Source organism: Nothobranchius furzeri, chromosome 4, assembly GCF_043380555.1.
Source record: "Nothobranchius furzeri strain GRZ-AD chromosome 4, NfurGRZ-RIMD1, whole genome shotgun sequence".
Taxonomy (NCBI): Eukaryota; Metazoa; Chordata; class Actinopteri; order Cyprinodontiformes; family Nothobranchiidae; genus Nothobranchius; species Nothobranchius furzeri.
Window position 1 is genome coordinate 70,785,519 of NC_091744.1, and position 19,912 is coordinate 70,805,430.

The following is a 19,912-nucleotide window of genomic DNA, read 5'->3' on the forward strand; positions in this document are numbered from 1 at the left end:
CTACTTTCTAACTTATCAGCCAAAGGGATCTTCACATGTGCGGCGCTCCAGCAGCAAAGAGTTGAAATCACCGGAGCCCAGATTAACTCAGCTGAGGCAAAGCACGTCAGAAAAGTACAGAATACCAGAGAATATGCGCTGATATGAACGATCGCAGGTGAATTATTTTGTTTTAGTGGAGCGATTTTGTGAATGTTACAGCTGCCGCGTGCAGGACGCAGCTGGAGTATTTGAGCCGTTACCACTGCGTCCTCTCTGCCTGCAAAGCTGAGTCTATAAATGACGTAATATATGCAGATACTGGAACTTTTTTTGGGTTTCCCGCAATTTGAATTTTTAAGAAACGCAGCTTGATTCTGGGTTTAAAAATGCATTGTAATTACCGTGTTACTGACAATTGTACTGAGTAAATATTACCATTTTCTTTCCCTGTAATGCCTTACATTACCACATTACAGCAAAAAGCAATGCATTACAGTAATTAATTACTTTTGTACCGCGTTACTCCCAGCACTGTTTACAACACATAGTGCGAAGGCCAACAGATATCACAAGTTCATACAAGATTGTTTGATACAATGTTATTTCAAGATTTGACTAAAACAACCATAACGCCATAATTGTCCAATACAAGATGATTGAAAACGTTGGTATGAAAGACAATGATATGAATTCCTTCAGGTAATGCTTGACCATGTATCAAGTATGCATCTGTACCACATCTCTGCTGACATCCAGTGGTCATGCTCAGTAACAGAAAACAGAAATCTGTCTATTTTCACTCATATTGCCAATTTATTAAAAATTAGTAATGTAATTAACATCTAAAAAGTTTTATGTTGTGCTAGGCATCAGCTCTTTCTTGTTGCAAACTTTAAATACCAGACATCTTGATGTTCACCAAAACACTAACAAAAGCAGTGGACAACAAACATTTTACTTTGTGCTTTTGTGTGTGTACAAATACCCTTTTGCATGCTGCGACATGTGTGTTACAGGTTGTGGGTTAATCTTCTCGAGTTGAACAGCCAACATTTGATAGCTAATCCCTTGTCAGTCTCCATTAACTTGTCACATGACTAATTGAAGAAATCCAACTGGTACAGGCTGTGTGGCCAAAGTAAAGAGTCATTCTCTTCCATACATCAGGTGATGCTTATCGAAATAATGTTTGAACTGACAAGTTATAATGACAGACAATGAGGTGACCTATGACCCTTTCTTTGAGCGCCATAGCATTTTTGTCATCTCTAATCTGATTGGAGTTCCGAGCAGGTAAGTCCCACCTTCGGGTTTAAGCCTCTGAGCTGACGTTTATCCCAAGACACACAGCATAAGCTGTTGAATGCTTTCTAATGTGTGTGTGTGTGAAAGAGAGAGGGGTGGGGGTTCTTTGTTTGTGTGTGTGTGTTTAGGCATGTGAGGTTATCTTTTGTTGCCACCTTGTTTATTCCTGAAAGCGTCTGTCAATCTTTCTTTGTGATATTTATCAGTTTTTCTGCATCTTGGTGATCGAAGATGTTGTATCCATCCGAGGTCAGAGGAATATGGCGGCGGACAGACGGGCTGCGGGGGATTTGACCAGAACAGGTCAGTCAGATCAAGAGTTGTAAACAGCCTAGACGGCAGTGATCGGCTATGTTAGTCGTATGCAAGCATCTACTTTGGCACTATATACCATATCGTACCAGCTTTATTTGTAAAAGCGCTTTAAAATGCAACATCAATGGCACACAAAGTGCTGCACATACATTTTAACAACAGCATAAAAGAACACACATTATAAAAAAAAGAGTCTAAAACACTAATACAGTTAGATGTAGACACAAAATTACTATATAACAGAAGTCACAGCTCAGCAAACGTTTGGTTCACATTTTGCTTTTAGCTCAAATATTCATCAGCCTTTGAATGACTGTTTCTTTTGCTGCACCTTCTGCACTGTAACTGCCCCCCTTTTATTATTTTTGATTTTAATTTGTGAGTATTTTAATTTGTGAGTATTTTTATTGTGCTGTCACGTTAATTTTAATGTTCATGCTATTGCTAATGGAAAGCAAATTGAGTTGCCTCTGTGTGTGAAATGTTCTATATTGATAAAGCTGCATTGCCTAGCCTAAGTGATAAAAATGGGATTTCAGGTGAGATTTAAAGAGGGGAAGCAACGTGGCTTGCCTACCCTGGAAAGGCAGAGCATTCCACAACCTAATTTTGATGCTGAACGAGATTGACAGCCAGTGCAGAAATGTCAGGACTGGTGCAATGTGGTCCGATTTACGCGCTGCAACATTTTGAACCAGTTGCAAGCGTTCCAGGGCGGCCTGTGAAATCCCACAAAGCAACCCGTTATAGTAGTCCAGTCTTTATGTTACAAAGTTATGGACTACGATCTGCATGTTTCTTCTAGAGAGGATAAATTTTACTTTGGCTAGACGCCTTAACTTGAAGAAACATTTCACCCCTTGAGTTTACCTGGCGGTCCAATTTAGGCTGTGGTCAGCTGTCAATTTTAACTCCCAGGTTTATTATGATAGCCTTTTCTAAGGCTGCAAGGGGTGAACTGTCAAGACCGGGGGGGCTCACAAAGTAGTTTGCACTAAACCACATGACTCAGTCTTATCGTCATTAAGCTTTAGAAATTTCTGAGCCATACGTTGCTTAATGTCCACAAGACAATTCAAATGAGGTTGAACTGAGGATGTCTGACTTAGACATTTGGATATAGATCTGACGATCATCCACGTATAGATGGAAGGAGATGTTATGTTGACAGATGATGTTTCCCAGTGGCAACATATACAGCGAGAACAGCAGTGGCCCAAGAATAGAGCCCTGTGGAACACCCCGTGGTAGGGGGGGCAGAAGATGAAGTGACATCAGTGTAGGATAGTGTAGACCTGTACGTGATTCTAAATCTTATAAACCTCAGTGCTTTCAAAAAATGCAGAACTCTGTGGTGTAATAAAGTCTGCTTTAATCAGTTATTGCTTTATATAATATTTCAAGAAACCAAAGACTGTGTTTTTGTACATTAGGAAATCAGAAAATTTCAACTGACCCCTTTCATGTGGCCTTGTCTCCATCAGGGAGAAGTGGTACCTGAGGCTGAATCCAGCCAAGGAATGGCCCACTCCGAATCCAACTTTTGGGCTCTATTCTCCCTTCTTCTGGTAATCTGGAGTCTGCACACAGCTGCAGGTACAACCACTTCACGGAATGTTTCCATACATGTTAACCACAAGAATCAAAGCTTCATGCAGTCTGTGTTTGTATGTGTTTTGTGTCTGGGCAGCTGAGTCTGGCTGGTCTGGGTGTTTGGATGGTCAGGATGTATTTGCAACGGTGAAAGAAAACAGCCCCAAGGGGGAAGTTGTCATCAAGCTTTTAGATGACACCACAGAGAACAGTGTTCACTGGAATCTGTTTGGGAAGGACGCTGTTTGGTTCTACTTGGACGGAAGAAACATCCGGCTAAACACGTCCGCTGAGAATATCCTTGACCGAGAGGTATAACGACTGAGGACATGCCCTCTTTAACTCCTGGTCATGGAATTTTAGAGCTGTCTGATGATGAGAAAATGAGAAATATAATACAAGGGTAGTGGATTTTATCCCTGCAATATCACTAAGTCAATTTGTAACAGTTGGAGGCCATAATAAGGAAGTTATATCTAGATGCGGAACAAACAAACAGAGACTGAACCCTACAGCTTCATCCTCAGACCCAGCATAATCTATCTTACTGTCATGCACTTGGCAGCCAACAGCCTCGCAGCAGAATTACAGCAAAAGGTCAATTAGATTAGCGGTTTCTCTCTCTGGCCTTCACTTTGGTTACTTCTTATTCTGTCTTGAAAATACATAAATAAATATAATTACAGACAAAAAATATTTAGCTCAGGACTTGAAAAAGTTACATTTTTATCACTGTCTCCTCATAAACTCTTCCAGAGACACAGAAATTAAAGATGGGTAAAACATTAATTGGAACTATATTGTGGTTATGTGCAGTTGGTTTAGCACTAAAACACATTACAATTATTGGTAACACTTTACTTTATTAATGTTACTTATTGCATTATTAAGCATGAATAAAATATTGAATAAAGAATTAACAACTGCTTAATATTAATGTTAATATTAAGTAATGCAATACTAAGCAGACACCCCCTGCCCTTTGTCCTGACCTTAAAGACACTTAATAGTTAACAATATCGGGAACATTAAAACTATTTTAAAACTATAATTTAAAACAGGAAGTGGATGATTCAACAAAAGGATCTTAAATCTTTATCATCAAAAAAGTGACATTTACACTCCATTTTCATTTAAAAAATACTTAAATATACATCGTACTTTTACTTCTTAATCACCTAAACTGTTTTAAACAGAAACCCAGCTCTTTTTGCTGACAGAGATGCTTTATTTTTTCCTCTCTCAGACTCTTGGACCAATCTTAATGGCCGAGTTATCGTGTCAAGAGGAGGATGTAGTCCAGGTGCATCTTGAATCATCTTACACACAGCTTGTCATTATGTTTGTCCAAACTGCCAAAACCTGTTTGAACATTTTTGTTGATTTTGTTGCAGATCGTTTACAGGATCTTGGTGGAGATTCTCAATGAGAACGATAACTCCCCAATGTTTCCAGAAAATGCAGCTCGGACTCTCAGTATAAGTGAGGTGTGATATTTTTATATTTCGCATGCATAAATCAACTCATGCACACTTAATCTCACTTTGTTCTCTTACTTGTCTTTTCCTATTCAGCTGACTCCAGTGAACACCGTGGTTTTTACCATCCAAGCAATAGATGCAGATAATGACAAGCTCATTTATTCAATCGACCAGACATCAGTGAGTTCTACATTTTACCTGTTTAATTAAGGAATAAAACATTACTTCAAATGTTGTTTGTTTGTTTGTTTTGCAGCCTGATGCAGAGTACTTCCGAATTGATCTGCCGAACAGCGGAGAGGTGATTCTCTCCAGGCCTCTGGACTACGAAACAAAAACGCTACTTAGCATCCACATTTATGCTACGGTGCGTGTATAGCCATTTTTCTGTTTATCAGTTCCTGTTTAGGGGGTTAGGGTTAGCCATGCTGACAACACATTTCTGTCATTTGTATGTCAGGAGATGAACACCGCTGAGCATTATAACACCAGCATCAACATCACCATCTCAGTCCTAGATGGAGACGACCAGTACCCACAGTTCCTGCCCTGTATTTTGTTTTACTTAGACGAGAAGAGTCAAATATGCACCAGCCCTGTGTACTTAGTCAACATCACAGAAGGGGAAGAGGTTTGCTCACCTCTCCGCAAACATGATAAGTCTAATCAGTTTGATCTGATTCAGTGGTTAATAAATGGCTGTCATGTTGTAGAATGTTGCGTTGGACTTTTTTCCTGGTCCTGTTCGTGCTGTGGACGGCGATGGAGGGCTCAACTCTTCCATCAGCTATGCTATTCTCTCAGGTAAAACACACCAAATACAAGGTTTTATCCACAGTATGCTGTTACATGTATACTCATGTTTGTGTTCATGTTAGGAGATAATGATGGACATTTCAGTATGGACTCAAAGACAGGTGAGGTGAGACAGATTAAAGGTGTGAGAAACAGACTCATCACTCCAGAGCTGCATCTACGGATTATGGTAAGACTTTTAGTGATATACCTGTAATAGCAAGAGTTTTTCCCTGAACGCATAAACCAACTATCTAGTTCTCCTCGTTGCATCCAGGCCTACCAGGACGACGACCCCAGGAAGTTCTCTGTTACTACAGTGCTGGTCCGAGTTCTGGCAGTGAACCAGTTTCACCCAAAATTCAGCTTGGCTGAATATCATGGCTTCGTAACTGTGGGAAAGGGTCAAGCTTCCCTGGTCAACACGTACGGCAACAAAGCTCTGGTGTTAAATGTACAAGACCAAGACTTTAACCAGGTAAGGCCCTTGAAATCCACACACATCAAACATACATTTATACTGGACTTGTTTCTACAACCAATCAGCTTCTTTTCTATCCCAAAAACTTCACAGGGTTTCAACCCAATGATCTACTTTACCTTCAGTGATACGTCTAATTACACTGACATCTATCAGGTCACAAAGGGAGGGCTCTTACTTGCCAAGACCAATCATCTCAAACCAAAACAGAAGCACATTCTGGAGGTAAGCCTTTAAAAAATTGAATAACAGAAATCTTAACATAAGCTGGATGACAATCAGGAGTTTGAACCAGAGGGTTAGAGTTAAGGTTAGACAGAATGATTTTAGCCCAACACCTTTAACTTCATCAATTCTCAATATAAGATGATTTTAGTTTAAAATAGTGCTATTAAAAGCAACAGGTGATATGCATTCCTTCACAGAATGCTAGGCCTTGATTTATATAATTGGTTTTGAAAACCCCAAATTCCTATCTAAAAAAATTAGCATATTTCATCCGGCCAATAAAAGAAAAGTGTTTTTAATACAAAGAAAGTCAGCCTTCAAATAATTCTGTTCAATTATGATTTCAATACTTGGTCGGGGATCCTTTTGCAGAAACGACTGCCTCAATGCGTCGTGTCATGGAGGCAATCAGCCTGTTGCACTGCTGAGGTGTTCTGGAGGCCCAGGATGCTTCGATAGTGGCCTTAAGCTCATCCACAGTGTTGGCTCTTGTGTCTCTCAACTTTCTTTTCACAATATCCCACAGATTCTCTACGGGGTTCAGGTCAGGAGAGTTGGCAGGCCAACTAAGCACAGTAACACCATGGTCAGTAACCATTTACCAGTGGTTTTGGCACTGTGAGCAGGTGCCAGGTTGTGCTGAAAAATGAAATCTTCATCTCCATAAAGCTTTTCAGCAGATGGAAGCATGAAGTGCTCCAAAATCTCCTGATAGCTAGCTGCATTGACCCTGCCCTTGATAAAACACAGCTGACCAACACCAGCAGCTGACATGGCACCCTGACTGTGGGTACTTGACACTGGACTTCAGGCATTTTGGCATTTCCCTCAGCCCGGTCTTCCTCCAGACTCTATTTCTGAATGACATGCAAAATTTGCTTTCATCCAAAAAAAGTACTTTGGACCACTGAGCAACAGCCCCGTGCTGCTTCTCTGTAGCCCAGGTTAGGCACTTCTGCCGCAGTTTCTGGTTCAAAAGTGGCTTGACCTGGGGAATACGTCACCTGTAGCCCATTTCCTGCACACGCCTGTACACGGTGGCTCTGGATGTTTCTACTCCAGACTCAGTCCACTGCTTCCGCAGGTCCCCCAAGGTCTGGAATCGTCCTTCTCCACAATCTTCCTCAAGGTCCGGTCACCTCTTCTCGTTGTGCAGCGTTTTCTGCCACACTTTTTCCTTCCCACAGACTTCCCACTGAGGTACCTTGATACAGCACTCTGGGAACAGCCTATTCATTCAGAAATTTCTTTCTGAGTCTTACCCTCTTGCTTGAGGGTGTCAATGATGGCCTTCTGGACAGCAGTCAGGTCAGCAGTCTTACCCATGATTGCGGTTTTGAGTAATGAACCAGGCTGAGAGTTTTTAAAAGCCTCCGGAATCTTTTGCAGGTGTTTTAGAGTTAATTAGTTGATTAAGATGATTAGGTTAAAAGCTCGTTTAGAGAACCTTTTCATGATATGCACATTTTTTGAGATAGGAATTTTGGGTTTTCATGAGTTGTATGCCAAAGTCATCAATATTAGAAACAATAAAAGGCTTGAACTACTTCAGTTGTGTGTAATGAATCTAATATATATGAAACTCTAATGTTTATCAGTACATTACAGACAATAATGAACTTTATCACAATATGCAAATTTTTGAGAAGGACCTGTATTATGCTCATTCATTTATCCGAATTTAAACACTTCCCAGGTGACTGCAATAGATCAGGAGTCAGGTGATGCTGCTTTTGCTACTGTATTGGTGGAAGTGTTACCTGAAGGACAGATGAGTAAGGCACCCATACCTTTACACACATTCAGCAATATCTACAGATGTCCAATGTGCATGCTCATTGACCCTAAACCCCATATTTCTCTGTGTGCAATGCAGTCCCCCTCAGTCCCCTGGGAGAAGAACGCCTGACAGGTTGCACTGTGGGTAAAGCTCTCTTTCTGAGCATGGTGTTCATGGCCCTGCTTGGGGGTATGCTGTTCGTGTTCATGTGGCTTAGGAAGAAACACAAAGGAAGAAGGGACCCGCTGGAGAGAGGATGTGTGGCCCAGGGGAAACACCCTAATGTGGTGAGGTCATTTATGGCTAAAAGTAAAAGGAAAAACAACTGATAAATCTTATACAAGTGCTACTTTCTATTCTTTTCTTATTAGTCAATGTCGTAAATAACATCCAAGCTAAATTTGAATTAACTTGTCAACAAGTTCTCACTGTTTTATATTTTTCTACAGAGTTTAAGATGGTTCCAACTGGTAAGCTGTCAAGGCAATTGATCCTTTCTTACTTAAACAACATAAACCAATGACACAATGTTAATTAACAATGATTCTGTTCGTGCTCTTCCTCCTCAGGCGAGTCACCGTAGTGCCATGCCAAATATGGAGGAGGTACCCGACATAATGGAAGAATACGGAAATTGCAACCCTTCTTTCAGCTTCCCTGACAATTTGGAAATTCGCACTATCCAAGACCTTCCCATCAGCCAAGAACCCACTCCATCAGCTGATGCTTCTGAAACCACCCTGATTCTCAGTCAGCATGCATACAGCCCTGTGATTCTCAACAATAACACATCTACACCAACCAAAACTGTGTCTACGTCACCTATCTCTACCCCAACCGTGGAAGAACAGAGTCCAACATCTCTAGTCCAAGATGAACCACTCAGAGAAAATCCCAGTTCACCATGTGATAGATCCCCAGAGCCTTGTGAGGCAGAACCTGAATGTAGTTTTGGTCCTTTCACCGGGGATGACCCTGAACCTTCACCTTCACATGACCCAGATTTGCAAACAACCATCCTTGATGACATTATTGACCTAGTCCACAGTCCCTCTTCTACATCCACCACTGCGTGCAGCCATATTCAAACGGCTGCAATTGAGACAGATGAACCAGTCCGAATATCTCATGTGAAAACACCCCCACATTCACCGTCACTGTCCTCTCCTTTCCCCAGAGAGACAGGCACACCTCCTCCCACCCCAGAGCACGGTCTTTTAAAAGCAACTCTGGTACACATAGATACCTCTCCCATTGAGACCCCCCCAGGAACACCAGAACGAAGACCAGAGACTCTGAACACAGAGGCAGACCAACCCTCAACATCTTTGGACCATTCAGACCTGTCAGAGTCTGAGAGTGGAACAGGAGATAATAGAAATCCATCTCCAGACAGAAAGTCCTCGACCGACTCGGGGAATAAATGTGGAGTGGGAAATAAGGATGATCCTGGTATCCTTGGAGGTGAGGATGCAGACCAAGACAGTGATGGTGAGTTAGAGTCAGATGAAGAAGAGCTGCTGAGAGTGATGGCTCGATGTAATCCAATTTTGATTACGTTCAGTAAGTGATGTCACTATAAAATCACAGGCACTGAAAGTGAGCGGGTGAAGGACAGACGATGGAGCTTGTGAGCTGAAGGTGGACAAGAAGTCAGACACGCCATCAAGAACGGAATGAAACACTGTTCTGGCTCTGCTGAGAAGTGAAAAAAGGCTTTACGCACACACCGAACATATTAGCAAACATATTGATATTGAATTTCCCTCTGGGATTAATAAAGTATTTTTGAATTGAATTAACAATCATTAAGTCATATTCAGCATGGAAATATGTACGATTTATTCCACATATCTATCTAGAAAAGTAAAATGTACTATTATGAAAACTAAATGCAGTTGAAGCGTTCTTTTTAAAATATAACCATATAAAAACTGACAGATTACGCAGCAAAGCCAACCAGCATGTATTAACCAGGGATACAGCTGAGCCGCTACCATGCAGGCTGCATTTCTGACTGACCTCATATTGTGTTTCCATCTTGTGACATCCCATAAATCTGGGAGAACTCGGTATTTAAACTCAAATGGAAACAATTAGCCAGTTTTTATTTTACACCGTTTATTTTTACTTAGTCATCTCTAGTATAAATTCTGCCTCAATTGTTTTTTTTGTTTGTTTCTGTTGAACTGAAGTAAAGATGAGGATGGATCGAACAGTGAGCCGTTTGTTTGTTGTTTTAAATACCACTCCTAGATAAGTGCAGGCCAGGACTCCACTTCTGGTTGCGGATAAGAGGGATCTTGAGATGATCTCAAAAATTAAAAACGAAATTTAAAGCTTATTCCAGATTAAATTGACATATTATGGATCTTAATTATTACAGTGCTACATTATTAATAAACAGATGTTGAACAAAAAGAAAAACTGGAATTGATGGTATTTGTAATTGGTCAGGTCTAGATAATAAAGCACAAAATATAATGTTTAAAACTTTTTTATTGAGATTTTGTTCTCAATCACAAAAACTGGACCTGGTCATCAAGAGTGCTCAATTTGCAGACCAACGACTTATGTACAGTAAAGTCACCAGTGAAAGGCATGTAGCTGCAGCGAGCCTGTAAAAAACTATCATAGACGTAACAACCATAAAAACCATTAACAGTGGTTATACATGATGGAAGTGATGAAACAATCAACAAACATGTGGAAAAGAACATTTTACAAAGGGTCAAAGGGAGGGGGTATATCCCCCCCCCCCCCCCCAAACTGTTGATACTTGCTTGGCATACAGGTGAGATAGTAGTTCAGCTTAATAAAAATATAATAACTCAAAACATAAATCTGTCATTTAAACACACGTGACACAGATAAACATCTCCGAGGTGATAAACAAAAAGTGAAATAGAAGGAAAAGCAGCTTTGAGGACAAAGCCACCAGTCCCTAGCTAAGTCTAAGATCGGATCAGTCGGAGGTAATTGTTGCGGTTTGGGGAAAGTGATCTAGAACCGACCTGAATTCAGTCAGAATACTTCATCTATCGTTAAACAAAACCAACTGTTCCAGGGACATGGAGTTTTTGTTAAATACAGATCATTATCACTTAAGATGTGCTATTGCACCAAACTAGCTGGTATTTACTGTACTATACCATCTGCTCCGAGTTCAAAGACACCCAAACCCAGCACTGCAAATGTATCAATCAGAACTTGAAACATAAAGGACAACTGAACTAAAAACTTTCAGTTCGGGACTAATTACACGGTCTCTGCAAAGTGAAATGGTGTGTTTAAGTCTTCTGTGGACTGTAAAAGCAACCTTTAATGCAGTAAACAAAGGATGTACTAAAATGTGTTCATTCTTTTTGCCAACTTTTGGCCAAGATAAAAGTCAAGTGAAAACAAAGTGGAGGCTGGTGATTCAGCCCAGTCAGCAGTGCAACTAAACAAGCACATACTTACAAAGTTGGTGTGTGCATGATGGGACACATTCCAGAAATTAAATAAATTATTGTTCATGGCGCTAAATTAGGTGAGCTCATCCTGTTTAAAAAAGTTTCGGTGCCCTGTGGAAGGAGTCATCGGGTGGAAGACGGGATGAGCACATAGTCTGTGGAGGCGGGTCGGCGTTAGAACTCGTCATGTCGAGTCAGAGCCTCCCCGAAGTCGGTCGCCTGGCTACCAACAAACAGGTCGTACTTATCCACAATTTCTTCTCTTGTAAGACGGCCATCCTGAAGAAGACAAGGTAACAATTATGCTCAGTAGTTTTACTCCTCTGTAAGGCAAGGATTAAAACACATATATTATATAGAAGTTTGACTATACGCACTTTGTCTGTGTCGGACTCGTAGACGAGATGCTTGGCCTCAGCATCGGCGTGGTCGTAGTCAGTAGGCAGGATCCAGTCTCTGGTCTCCTCCTTATCCATCTTCCCATCTTTGTTTTTATCTCTGAATTCAGTGAACTGCTCTCTTTCCGTCTTCACCCATTCAGGCTCTGAGGCATCTCCATCCTGGTTGTACATATCACCTAGAAAACAGAAATACAACAACTCATTTTCTTTGATCTTTGTAATAACCCCATCTTTTTGTGCAAGTGGATGGTGCTGTAAGAACTGACCAATGTATTCATCCAGGTCAATCAAACCATCTCCATTCTTGTCAATATCTTCCATTGTTTCCTATGGCAACAAAGATGAAAAGAATTTAAAAAGATGTGTAGAAAATACATTTTTGCCTGTTTGAATCTGCGTCACTCACCAATACTACAATGTCTTTCATGTGGTCATACTCCTCAGGGTGAAGGAAAGCCGTGAACTCCTCTTTGTTGGCTTTCATATCGTTGTCTTGGTCCGCCATTTTGAATCTCCTTTCATCACGAGCCATCATCTGCTTGTAGCTGAAGCCGTCATCAGGATCCGAGTCATCTGTTGGGCAAAAAGTCATGAATTTTTCAAAATACAAAAAGGTTTTGACATTTCATCTTTTGGAGTGTATTTCTATAGTGCATTTACACAATTCTCATTGACCAAAGCACTGCACAAATAACAACACAATGTAATAGTCAGGGTATCTGCAGGTTTAAGGGAGCCAAATTTAAGACTTTTTAAGACCTTTTCTAAGGCCACTTGGACCAAATTTAAGCTAGTTTTTTAAATTAAATTTAAGCTATGATTTCCAGCTATTGCCTGGAACCGGTGCTAACCACGTCACGAACGTGGGATTAGCCATCCAGTTACCATTAATGTTGCACTTCCCCATGGCGCAAACTCCCACTAGCGTGCTCATCTAAAAATAGCCCCCTTTCACAACCAACTGAATGTGTACGGTTCCGCTTACGCCAACATCGTACACAAAACTTGCTGAACACTAACTAGAAATTCACGAAAATTTTATAGAAATAAAAGAATCTTGTTTATTGGGTCTTTGGTAATTTAAGACCTTTGGAAACTATTTAAGGATTATTTGTCATTTTTAAGGATTTTTAAGGCCTTAAATTTGAAAAAGCAAATTTAAGACTTTTTAAGACTTTTTAAGGACCCGCGGATACCCTGAATAGTACAAAACATAAAAACAGTAAAAATGCAAAATCACTTAGAAGTAAAAGCTTGAGAATATAAAATGAGACTTTAAAAGAATCTTAAAACGATCAACTGAGGAAGCTAGTTTAATAAAAAGAGGAAGCTGGTTCCATAAAAAGGTACGTCAACGGTCTGGAGTCTTACCTAGAACATATCCATAGGTAGCATTCTTGTACTCTTCCCAAGACACCACTCCGTCCCCATTTAGGTCATGACTCTTCCACTGGCGGTCCACATCATCATAGATCCACCTCTTCTGTGAGTGCTTGATCCATTTCTTCATCTCCTCAGCAGTCACATAGCCATCTTTGTCTTCATCTATGCGTTCAACCAACATCCTGCAGAAAAGCACAGTTTGGTTATCTCTTCTGACAAACTGCAACAAATAAAAATACCTGAAAAATGAGTAAAGGAGATTCCTCAAATAAAACTGCCTTTCTTGGCTGCAAAATAAATAACCGATTTGACAGCTTTTATATTAATCTTTGAGCAACTAAAACATATTTTTGGGATGAGGAGGAAATATTCTTACCCCAGCCTCTCCTTGCTCTCCTCTGGTGTGAGCTGGTCAAAGGTCTTGGCCTCTTCCTGCCCCAGGAAGGCTTCATGGTCATAGTCAAAGTTCTCTGCATCATCGTGTTCGAGGTTGCTAAGAGGCTCATCGTGGTGTACCCGGTCCTTCTTCTCTGTGGGTTTACTGGTGGCGTACACCACGCACAGAGCAAAGCACATAACAAGCGGCCGCAGCTCCATTCTGTGACTGTGCATACACTTTAATAAAATATGGAAATTAAAGAAAATTAATACTTAAATGATCAAATCTATCAAGTTCGTGGAATTATTTGATATTTGTACAAAAACTAATATGTAATATCCAACATGACCCTGTCCTTTCTTTTGAAGCACTTTGTAAATTATCTAAATATATGTTGCCATGCTACCATGCTTATCTATGTTATTTGTGCAATTTCTCACAATAACAGTCTGAACTGATGACAGCTTTTAACTCAACACACCACAAGCAAGTTAAATGATAGATGACTCACTTGGCATGAGTAATTTCTAAAACAGATGCAATCCAAGTGTTATTACTATTGCAAAGCTGAACAAAGATCATATTAATGCAATAAAATGATCATTATGATGCATTAAAACACAATATAAGACATGTAATTAAATGTAAGGCCATTTAATTAGCACCTTGCAACCTACAACTCGATTTGTGTTTGATACTAAAATGGAAAATTTTTAATTCTCCATAGCTTGTGTAATAAATGCAATGAAACCCTTAAATAAAACGTTAGAATCACGATTTTACACTATTAAACACAACTACTCGTAAAAAAATCTTGCCATTTACTTAGCACTCCTTGTCCTAACATGCTCAGTTATATCGCATTGCAACGTAAAATCACGGATACTAGTATTTTAAACTTTTTGTTTTAGTTGCCGGGAGCTAATTCAGTTTACTAAAGCTATTTCCAAAAAGCAACAGTTCCAATATGAACCTAGTCTGGCTAACATTGCTGGCCGCTCAATTTATGCTCTATAAAGCAATTTTACTCGTTTAAATTACAGAAATACACACTAGCAGAGTTATCTGTCAAACCTTCCGACACAGAACAGCACTTCTTTGACCCCTTTTTGTATTTATTGCCACAATTTGCCTGCGAAACTCACCGGTGTCTTCGGGGGAAGTTTTTTCGATGATGCTAGAGGCCCTCCCCCCCGGAAACACACCCATACACTTCCTGTACCGAAATAAACAGCGGACCAATCAGCATCAGATAAAGGCAGTGCGATGTCGCAAGCTGATTGGTTCACTTCAAGAAAAAGCGTTGATTGGATTGGCCGAGAACCGCCACGTCCTCAAAGTCAACAAAATCCATTTCATTCATTAACTCGACATTACTGCGTCAGACTGGAAATAAACGGCCGTGGAATTAGTTATTTAAACCCTAAATTAAAAAGGAAAAGTTGGCAAAAGAGTCCACTTTTGTTTATACAATAGATTGAATATAAAAATAAGCTGAAAGACAACTAAATCTGTACACGAATGAGATTAAGAGAAGTAAACACTGTAAATGCACACAAAAACATGCATAAAAAGCAAGAACTAATAACCACAGTAAAACTTAACTTTATATTTTAAAGTTTTTTCTCGTGCAAAAAGTACAAATACTTGTAATATTTTACCCAACAGTGACATTAGTCATTCATTCACATACATTACTGGTGAATCAAGATCCATTCTGCCTTTTTCTATTCTGTAGTTTACAGCGACAGTTTCTCCAGGAGCTGTTACAGACTTGCTAAGTTTAGCAATGGAAATTATTTACATTTATTGTTCACTTTTAAATAAACACTGCCTAGCCCCCCAAAAAGTCACCACCAAAAACAAAGGTAGCATAGGCGTCATTTTAACCGGGGACGCCGGGGACATGTCCCCGGCAAAATTCGTGATTGGCAGCTGTGTCCCCCCACTTTCAAAAAAGCCTGCTGATGAGGATTTTTGTTTTACCAGCTCAGATCTTATACCAGGGGTCGGTAACCTGTTCCCATCAAAGAGCCATTATTACCCGTTTCCCACGGTAAAGAAAACACCGCAGCAGCCGCAGCGCTGCGGGCGGGGCCTACCCTCAGACAGCAGAGCGCTGCTCACAACAGGTGACAGCAGCCGGGGGCATCGCACCCGTGGGGGATTCAACACCCACACTTTTCCAGCTGTTTTTCTCACCTCCACACCAGTCTGGTTTCTTTACGTCGCACTCACTCTGTTTGCCTCATCTCCTTCTTCACCTCCCAGCCGCTGTCGGGTTTCCAGGAGAGCAGGAGAGGGAGGGACGGAAGAGCTCGACTGAATTCATAATTTTACATCTTGACATTAGCTGTACAAAGTCTGAGTTTGATAAAGTGAAGAACAACAATTTGCAGAGGTTTATAACAGGTGCAGCGCCAGGTTTTCATTTTTGGATGGGCCACGGTAATTATGGACGGACCTTAATAAGCAGTGACTTAAGTGAAGCAGGCAGGTCGCGCTAGAAAATTTAGTTTAAAAAGACATCATAAATGTTTTCCCCCGTCATTTTTATTTCTAAAATATGAAGTAAAAACTCACAATTTAATTTTTATTCATTTGTCATTAATATGTAGTCTACAACCGTGCGTTAAGTGGACCAACTTCCAGTAAACGCAAAGCATCCAGTCCACCTCTCCAAATGCGTAAAATGTGCATCAGCCACTAGTTAGGCGTGCCGCGCGCACCGTCAGCTGATCAGCCCAGACAAAAGCAGAGCAAATAGAGAAAGAATAGATAATTGTCTGGATGTGGAGTGGATGGAGATTACATTTTACAGCAGCCTGATCATCATTTAAATACGTAAATCATCACCTGTCTTCTAGTCCACGCTATCAGCATTATTTTAATTGGTGTGTGTGTGTGTGTGTGTGTGTGTGTGTTTTCCACTTCAAACACTGGTCTAACCAACCAGACCAGCGTGTCCAGTAACACATTAATGTTACAATTAAACTTGATTAACCCCAGAGCCGTGCGCACTGCACTGTACTGACTGTAAATGAGGGGGAAACTATTTAATCGGATCCTTTTCTTTTCAACATGGTTTAATGTAAAGTTTCATTCAGTACAAACTTTAGTTACACCAATCTAACGAGACAGAGCCTGGATTTGTATTCTGAACAGTTTAAACATGTTTAAAACGGAGACATGCGTGACGCGTCTAAAATTCGCACCTGCTCCGCTATTACGGAAATTAAACTAACAAGATGAATAACATGAAATTATTTTAGGCACAGACAACATCCCCCACACTTTTGAAAAGCTTGCAACGCGCCTGATCGCTCGTGTACGTCTTAATTATCTTTCATTAGACGATAATCAATAAAACGATTTACATAAAGTGGTTCCAGAAGTTGTAGCCCGTCTCGGCCTTCAATTTTTGGTATTTTTCACCCTGTTGGTGGTTTTACTGAGCAGGTGCCACTTTTGTCCTACGTTTCTTTTTAAAACATGTTTAGACTGTTCAGAATACAAATCCAGGCTCTGTCACGTTTGATTGTTGTAATTAAACTTTGTAGGTGGGGAAGGTCAGAAAGCAGCTCAGAAGCGCTTATGATTACGCACATGCGTGACGCGTCAACCCGGTCTCACAGTAAGACCGGGTTGGACCTGTTCAGGTTTACGCAGACAATCTTTACATTTAGAATTAGCTTACAGATGTAAAATTAATGCAGTAAAATATAAAGCTTTTTATTTAAATATCCATTCATTATTTCACAAGCACAGAGAGCCGCATCAGATGGATGGAAGAGCCGCATGCGGCTCCAGAGCCGCCGACCCCTGTGCTAGCCTATATTGTCCCCAGCAATTTTTAAACCCCACTCAAGTGTATGGTTATTGTCCCCAGCAATTCTGACAACAAACTGACGCCCTTGAAAGGTAGGATCGCCTTTAGCTTTGATTATGGCACACATTCGCTGTGGCATTGTTTCCATAAGATTCTGCAATCTCACAAGGTTAATTTCCATCCAGTGTTGCATTTATTTTTCACCAAGATCTTGCATTGATGGTGGTAGTAGGCTGCACAAAGCCTTCTTCAGCACATCCCAAAAATTCTCAGAGGGGATAAGGTCTGACCCTGTGGTGGCCAATCCATGTGTGAAAATATCTCATGCTAACCACTCGTTCACTATTTGAATCCGATGAATTCTGGCATTGTCATCTTGGGAAAAGCCCGTGCCATCAGGGAAGAAAAAAAATACTGATGGAATAACTTGGTCAGTCAGTATATTCTCGTAGTCAGCTGACCTCATTCTTGGAGCACATCCTGTTGCTGAACCTAGACCTGACCAACTGCAGCAACCCCAGATCATAGCACTGCCCCCCACAGGCTTCGTACAGTAGGCACTAGGCATGATCGGTGCATCACTTCATCTGCCTTTCTTCTTGTCCTGATGCACCATCACTCTAGAACAGGGTACATCTGGACTCATCAGACCACATGATCCTCTTCCATTGCTCCAAAGTCCAATCTTCATGCTTCCTAGCAAACCGTAGCATTTTCTTCTGGTTTGCCTCACTGATTAGTGGTTTTCTTACAGTTACACAGCTGTTCAGTCCCAATCCTTGAGTTCCCTTCGCATTGTGCATATGGAGATGCTTTCCCTATTTAACATAGCCCTGACTTCTACAGATTGGTGAAATCAAATCGGGGGGATGGGGGGGGGGGGGGGGATGGGGGTAAAAAAAAACACAAACGTTTAAGTGATCATCAATCACAATCATTCGAGATTTTTTCCCGGCAACATTTTTTCCTCGAAGACGATGGGTCCCTACTATCCTTCAAGTTTTTAACTGAGGTGTGACCAAGTCACTGCTTTGCAAGTCACAAGTCTTTCCAGTCAAAGACAACCAAGTCCAAGTTGAGTCCAAAGTCAGTGATGTGGAAATCCAAGTCAAGTCCAAGTCCTTAACTTTGAATTTAAGTCATAATCAAGTCATCTGTCCAACTTCAATTTAATGACAATGATAATAATTAAACTCCAGAAATAAATATTCTTAAAACTTTATTTGCTCAAATGAGCAGAAAGTGCAACTGAAACTGATTATAAACAAAGTGCTGGTGCATTTAGCACTACAAGATCAAACCCAGAACGAAGAATGATTTATGATTTTTGACTAAAATATCTAATATGCTCAAGCCATCAAGTCAACAGATGCAAGTTGATTCAAGTCACGAGTCATTGGCGTTCATGTCCAAGTCAAGTCGCAAGTCTTTATAGATTTTCTTAAGTCAAGTCGGATGTCATTAAAATAATTATATATATAAATAATTACAGTGGGGCAAAAAAGTATTTAGTCAGCCACCGATTGTGCAAGTTCTCCCACTTAAAATGATGACAGAGGTCAGTAATTTACATCATAGGTACACTTCAACTGTGAGAGACAGAATGTGAAAACAAATCCATGAATTCACATGGCAGGATTTTTAAAGAATTTATTTGTAAATCAGGGTGGAAAATAAGTATTTGGTCACTTCAAACAAGGAAAATCTCTGGCTCTCACAGACCTGTAACGTCTTCTTTAAGAAGCTTTTCTGTCCTCCGCTCGTTACCCGTATTAATGGCCCCTGTTTGAACTCATTATCTCTATAAAAGACACCTGTCCACAGCCTCAAACAGTCAGACTCCAAACTCCACTATGGCCAAGACCAAAGAGCTTTCGAAGGACACCAGGAAAAGAATTGTAGACCTGCACCAGACTGGGAGGAGTGAATCTACAATAGGCAAGCAGCTTGGTGTGAAAAAATCAACTGTGGGAGCAATTATTATAAAATGGAAGACATACAAGACCACTGATAATCTCCCTCGATCTGGGGCTCCACGCAAGATCTCATCCCGTGGGGTCAAAATGATCATGAGAACGGTGAACAAGAATCCCAGAACCACACAGGGGGACCTGGTGAATGACCTGCAGTGAGCTGGGACCACAGTAACAAAGGTCACCATCAGTAACACACTACAACGGCAGGGACTCAAATCCTGCAGTGCCAGACGTGTTCCGCTGCTGAAGCCAGTGCATGTCCAGGCCCGTCTGAAGTTTGCCAGAGAGCACATGGATGATACAGCAGAGGATTGGGAGAATGTCTTGTGGTCAGATGAAACCAAAGTAGAACTTTTTGGTATAAACTCAACTCGTCGTGTTTGGAGGAAGAAGAATACTGAGTTGCATCCCAAGAACACCATACATACTGTGAAGCATGGGGGTGGGAACATCATGCTTTGGGGCTGTTTTTCTGCTAAGGGGACAGGACGACTGATCCGTGTTAAGGACAGAATGAACGGGGCCATGT

The 19,912-nt window shown here is 40.8% G+C and overlaps 2 protein-coding genes and 1 long non-coding RNA gene across 6 annotated transcripts; 2 read left to right on the plus strand and 1 right to left on the minus strand.

Moving 5' to 3' along the window:
• The first annotated feature begins 1,210 nt into the window (after positions 1-1,210).
• Positions 1,211-10,187, plus strand: LOC107388854 (cadherin-related family member 5). Of its 2 annotated transcripts, XM_015964615.3 has the most exons (17): positions 1,211-1,590; positions 3,087-3,198; positions 3,293-3,507; positions 4,442-4,498; positions 4,590-4,682; positions 4,770-4,856; positions 4,933-5,043; positions 5,137-5,307; positions 5,390-5,480; positions 5,555-5,661; positions 5,749-5,949; positions 6,046-6,177; positions 7,877-7,955; positions 8,057-8,247; positions 8,410-8,430; positions 8,530-9,451; positions 9,551-10,187. In XM_015964615.3, exons 2-17 carry the CDS (start codon positions 3,123-3,125, stop codon positions 9,592-9,594), a joined length of 2,598 nt encoding a protein of 865 aa, XP_015820101.2. In that variant the 5' UTR covers positions 1,211-1,590; positions 3,087-3,122; the 3' UTR covers positions 9,595-10,187. The 2 variants fall into 2 exon arrangements, with proteins under 2 accessions (XP_015820101.2, XP_015820100.2); XM_015964614.3 differs by having other exon boundaries at positions 8,530-10,187.
• Positions 10,188-10,441: 254 nt separating this feature from the next.
• calub (calumenin b) lies at positions 10,442-14,803 on the minus strand. Of its 3 annotated transcripts, none has more exons than XM_015964616.3 (7): positions 14,724-14,803; positions 13,576-13,814; positions 13,188-13,381; positions 12,223-12,389; positions 12,083-12,143; positions 11,793-11,992; positions 10,442-11,694 (listed from the first exon to the last, which is right to left on the minus strand). In XM_015964616.3, the coding sequence occupies exons 2-7, from the start codon at positions 13,809-13,811 to the stop codon at positions 11,590-11,592; spliced, it is 963 nt and encodes a 320-aa protein (XP_015820102.1). In that variant the 5' UTR covers positions 13,812-13,814; positions 14,724-14,803; the 3' UTR covers positions 10,442-11,589. The 3 variants fall into 3 exon arrangements, with proteins under 3 accessions (XP_015820102.1, XP_070406492.1, XP_070406491.1); XM_070550391.1 differs by having other exon boundaries at positions 14,653-14,730; XM_070550390.1 differs by lacking the exon at positions 14,724-14,803 and adding an exon at positions 14,632-14,698.
• A 63-nt stretch (positions 14,804-14,866) lies between these two features.
• On the plus strand, positions 14,867-18,284 carry LOC139069659 (uncharacterized). Its single transcript, XR_011520349.1, has 2 exons — positions 14,867-15,446; positions 17,500-18,284. It is a non-coding gene; the product is annotated as an uncharacterized lncRNA (long non-coding RNA).
• The last annotated feature ends 1,628 nt before the right edge of the window (positions 18,285-19,912 follow it).

What these genes read in the sequence shown, in the direction of transcription:
- LOC107388854 (XM_015964614.3), top strand. Translation starts at nt 3,123, where the DNA reads ATGGCCCACTCCGAATCCAACTTTTGGGCTCTATTCTCCCTTCTTCTG. An exon ending in ATTCAATCGACCAGACATCA is followed by an intron (nt 4,857 to 4,932) that starts GTGAGTTCTACA and finishes TTTGTTTTGCAG; the next exon opens with CCTGATGCAGAGTACTTCCG. An exon ending in GCATCCACATTTATGCTACG is followed by an intron (nt 5,044 to 5,136) that starts GTGCGTGTATAG and finishes TTTGTATGTCAG; the next exon opens with GAGATGAACACCGCTGAGCA.
- calub (XM_015964616.3), bottom strand. Translation starts at nt 13,811, where the DNA reads ATGCACAGTCACAGAATGGAGCTGCGGCCGCTTGTTATGTGCTTTGCT. An exon ending in GAGAGCAAGGAGAGGCTGGG is followed by an intron (nt 13,382 to 13,575) that starts GTAAGAATATTT and finishes GCTTTTCTGCAG; the next exon opens with GATGTTGGTTGAACGCATAG. An exon ending in TGAAAGACATTGTAGTATTG is followed by an intron (nt 12,144 to 12,222) that starts GTGAGTGACGCA and finishes TTGTTGCCATAG; the next exon opens with GAAACAATGGAAGATATTGA.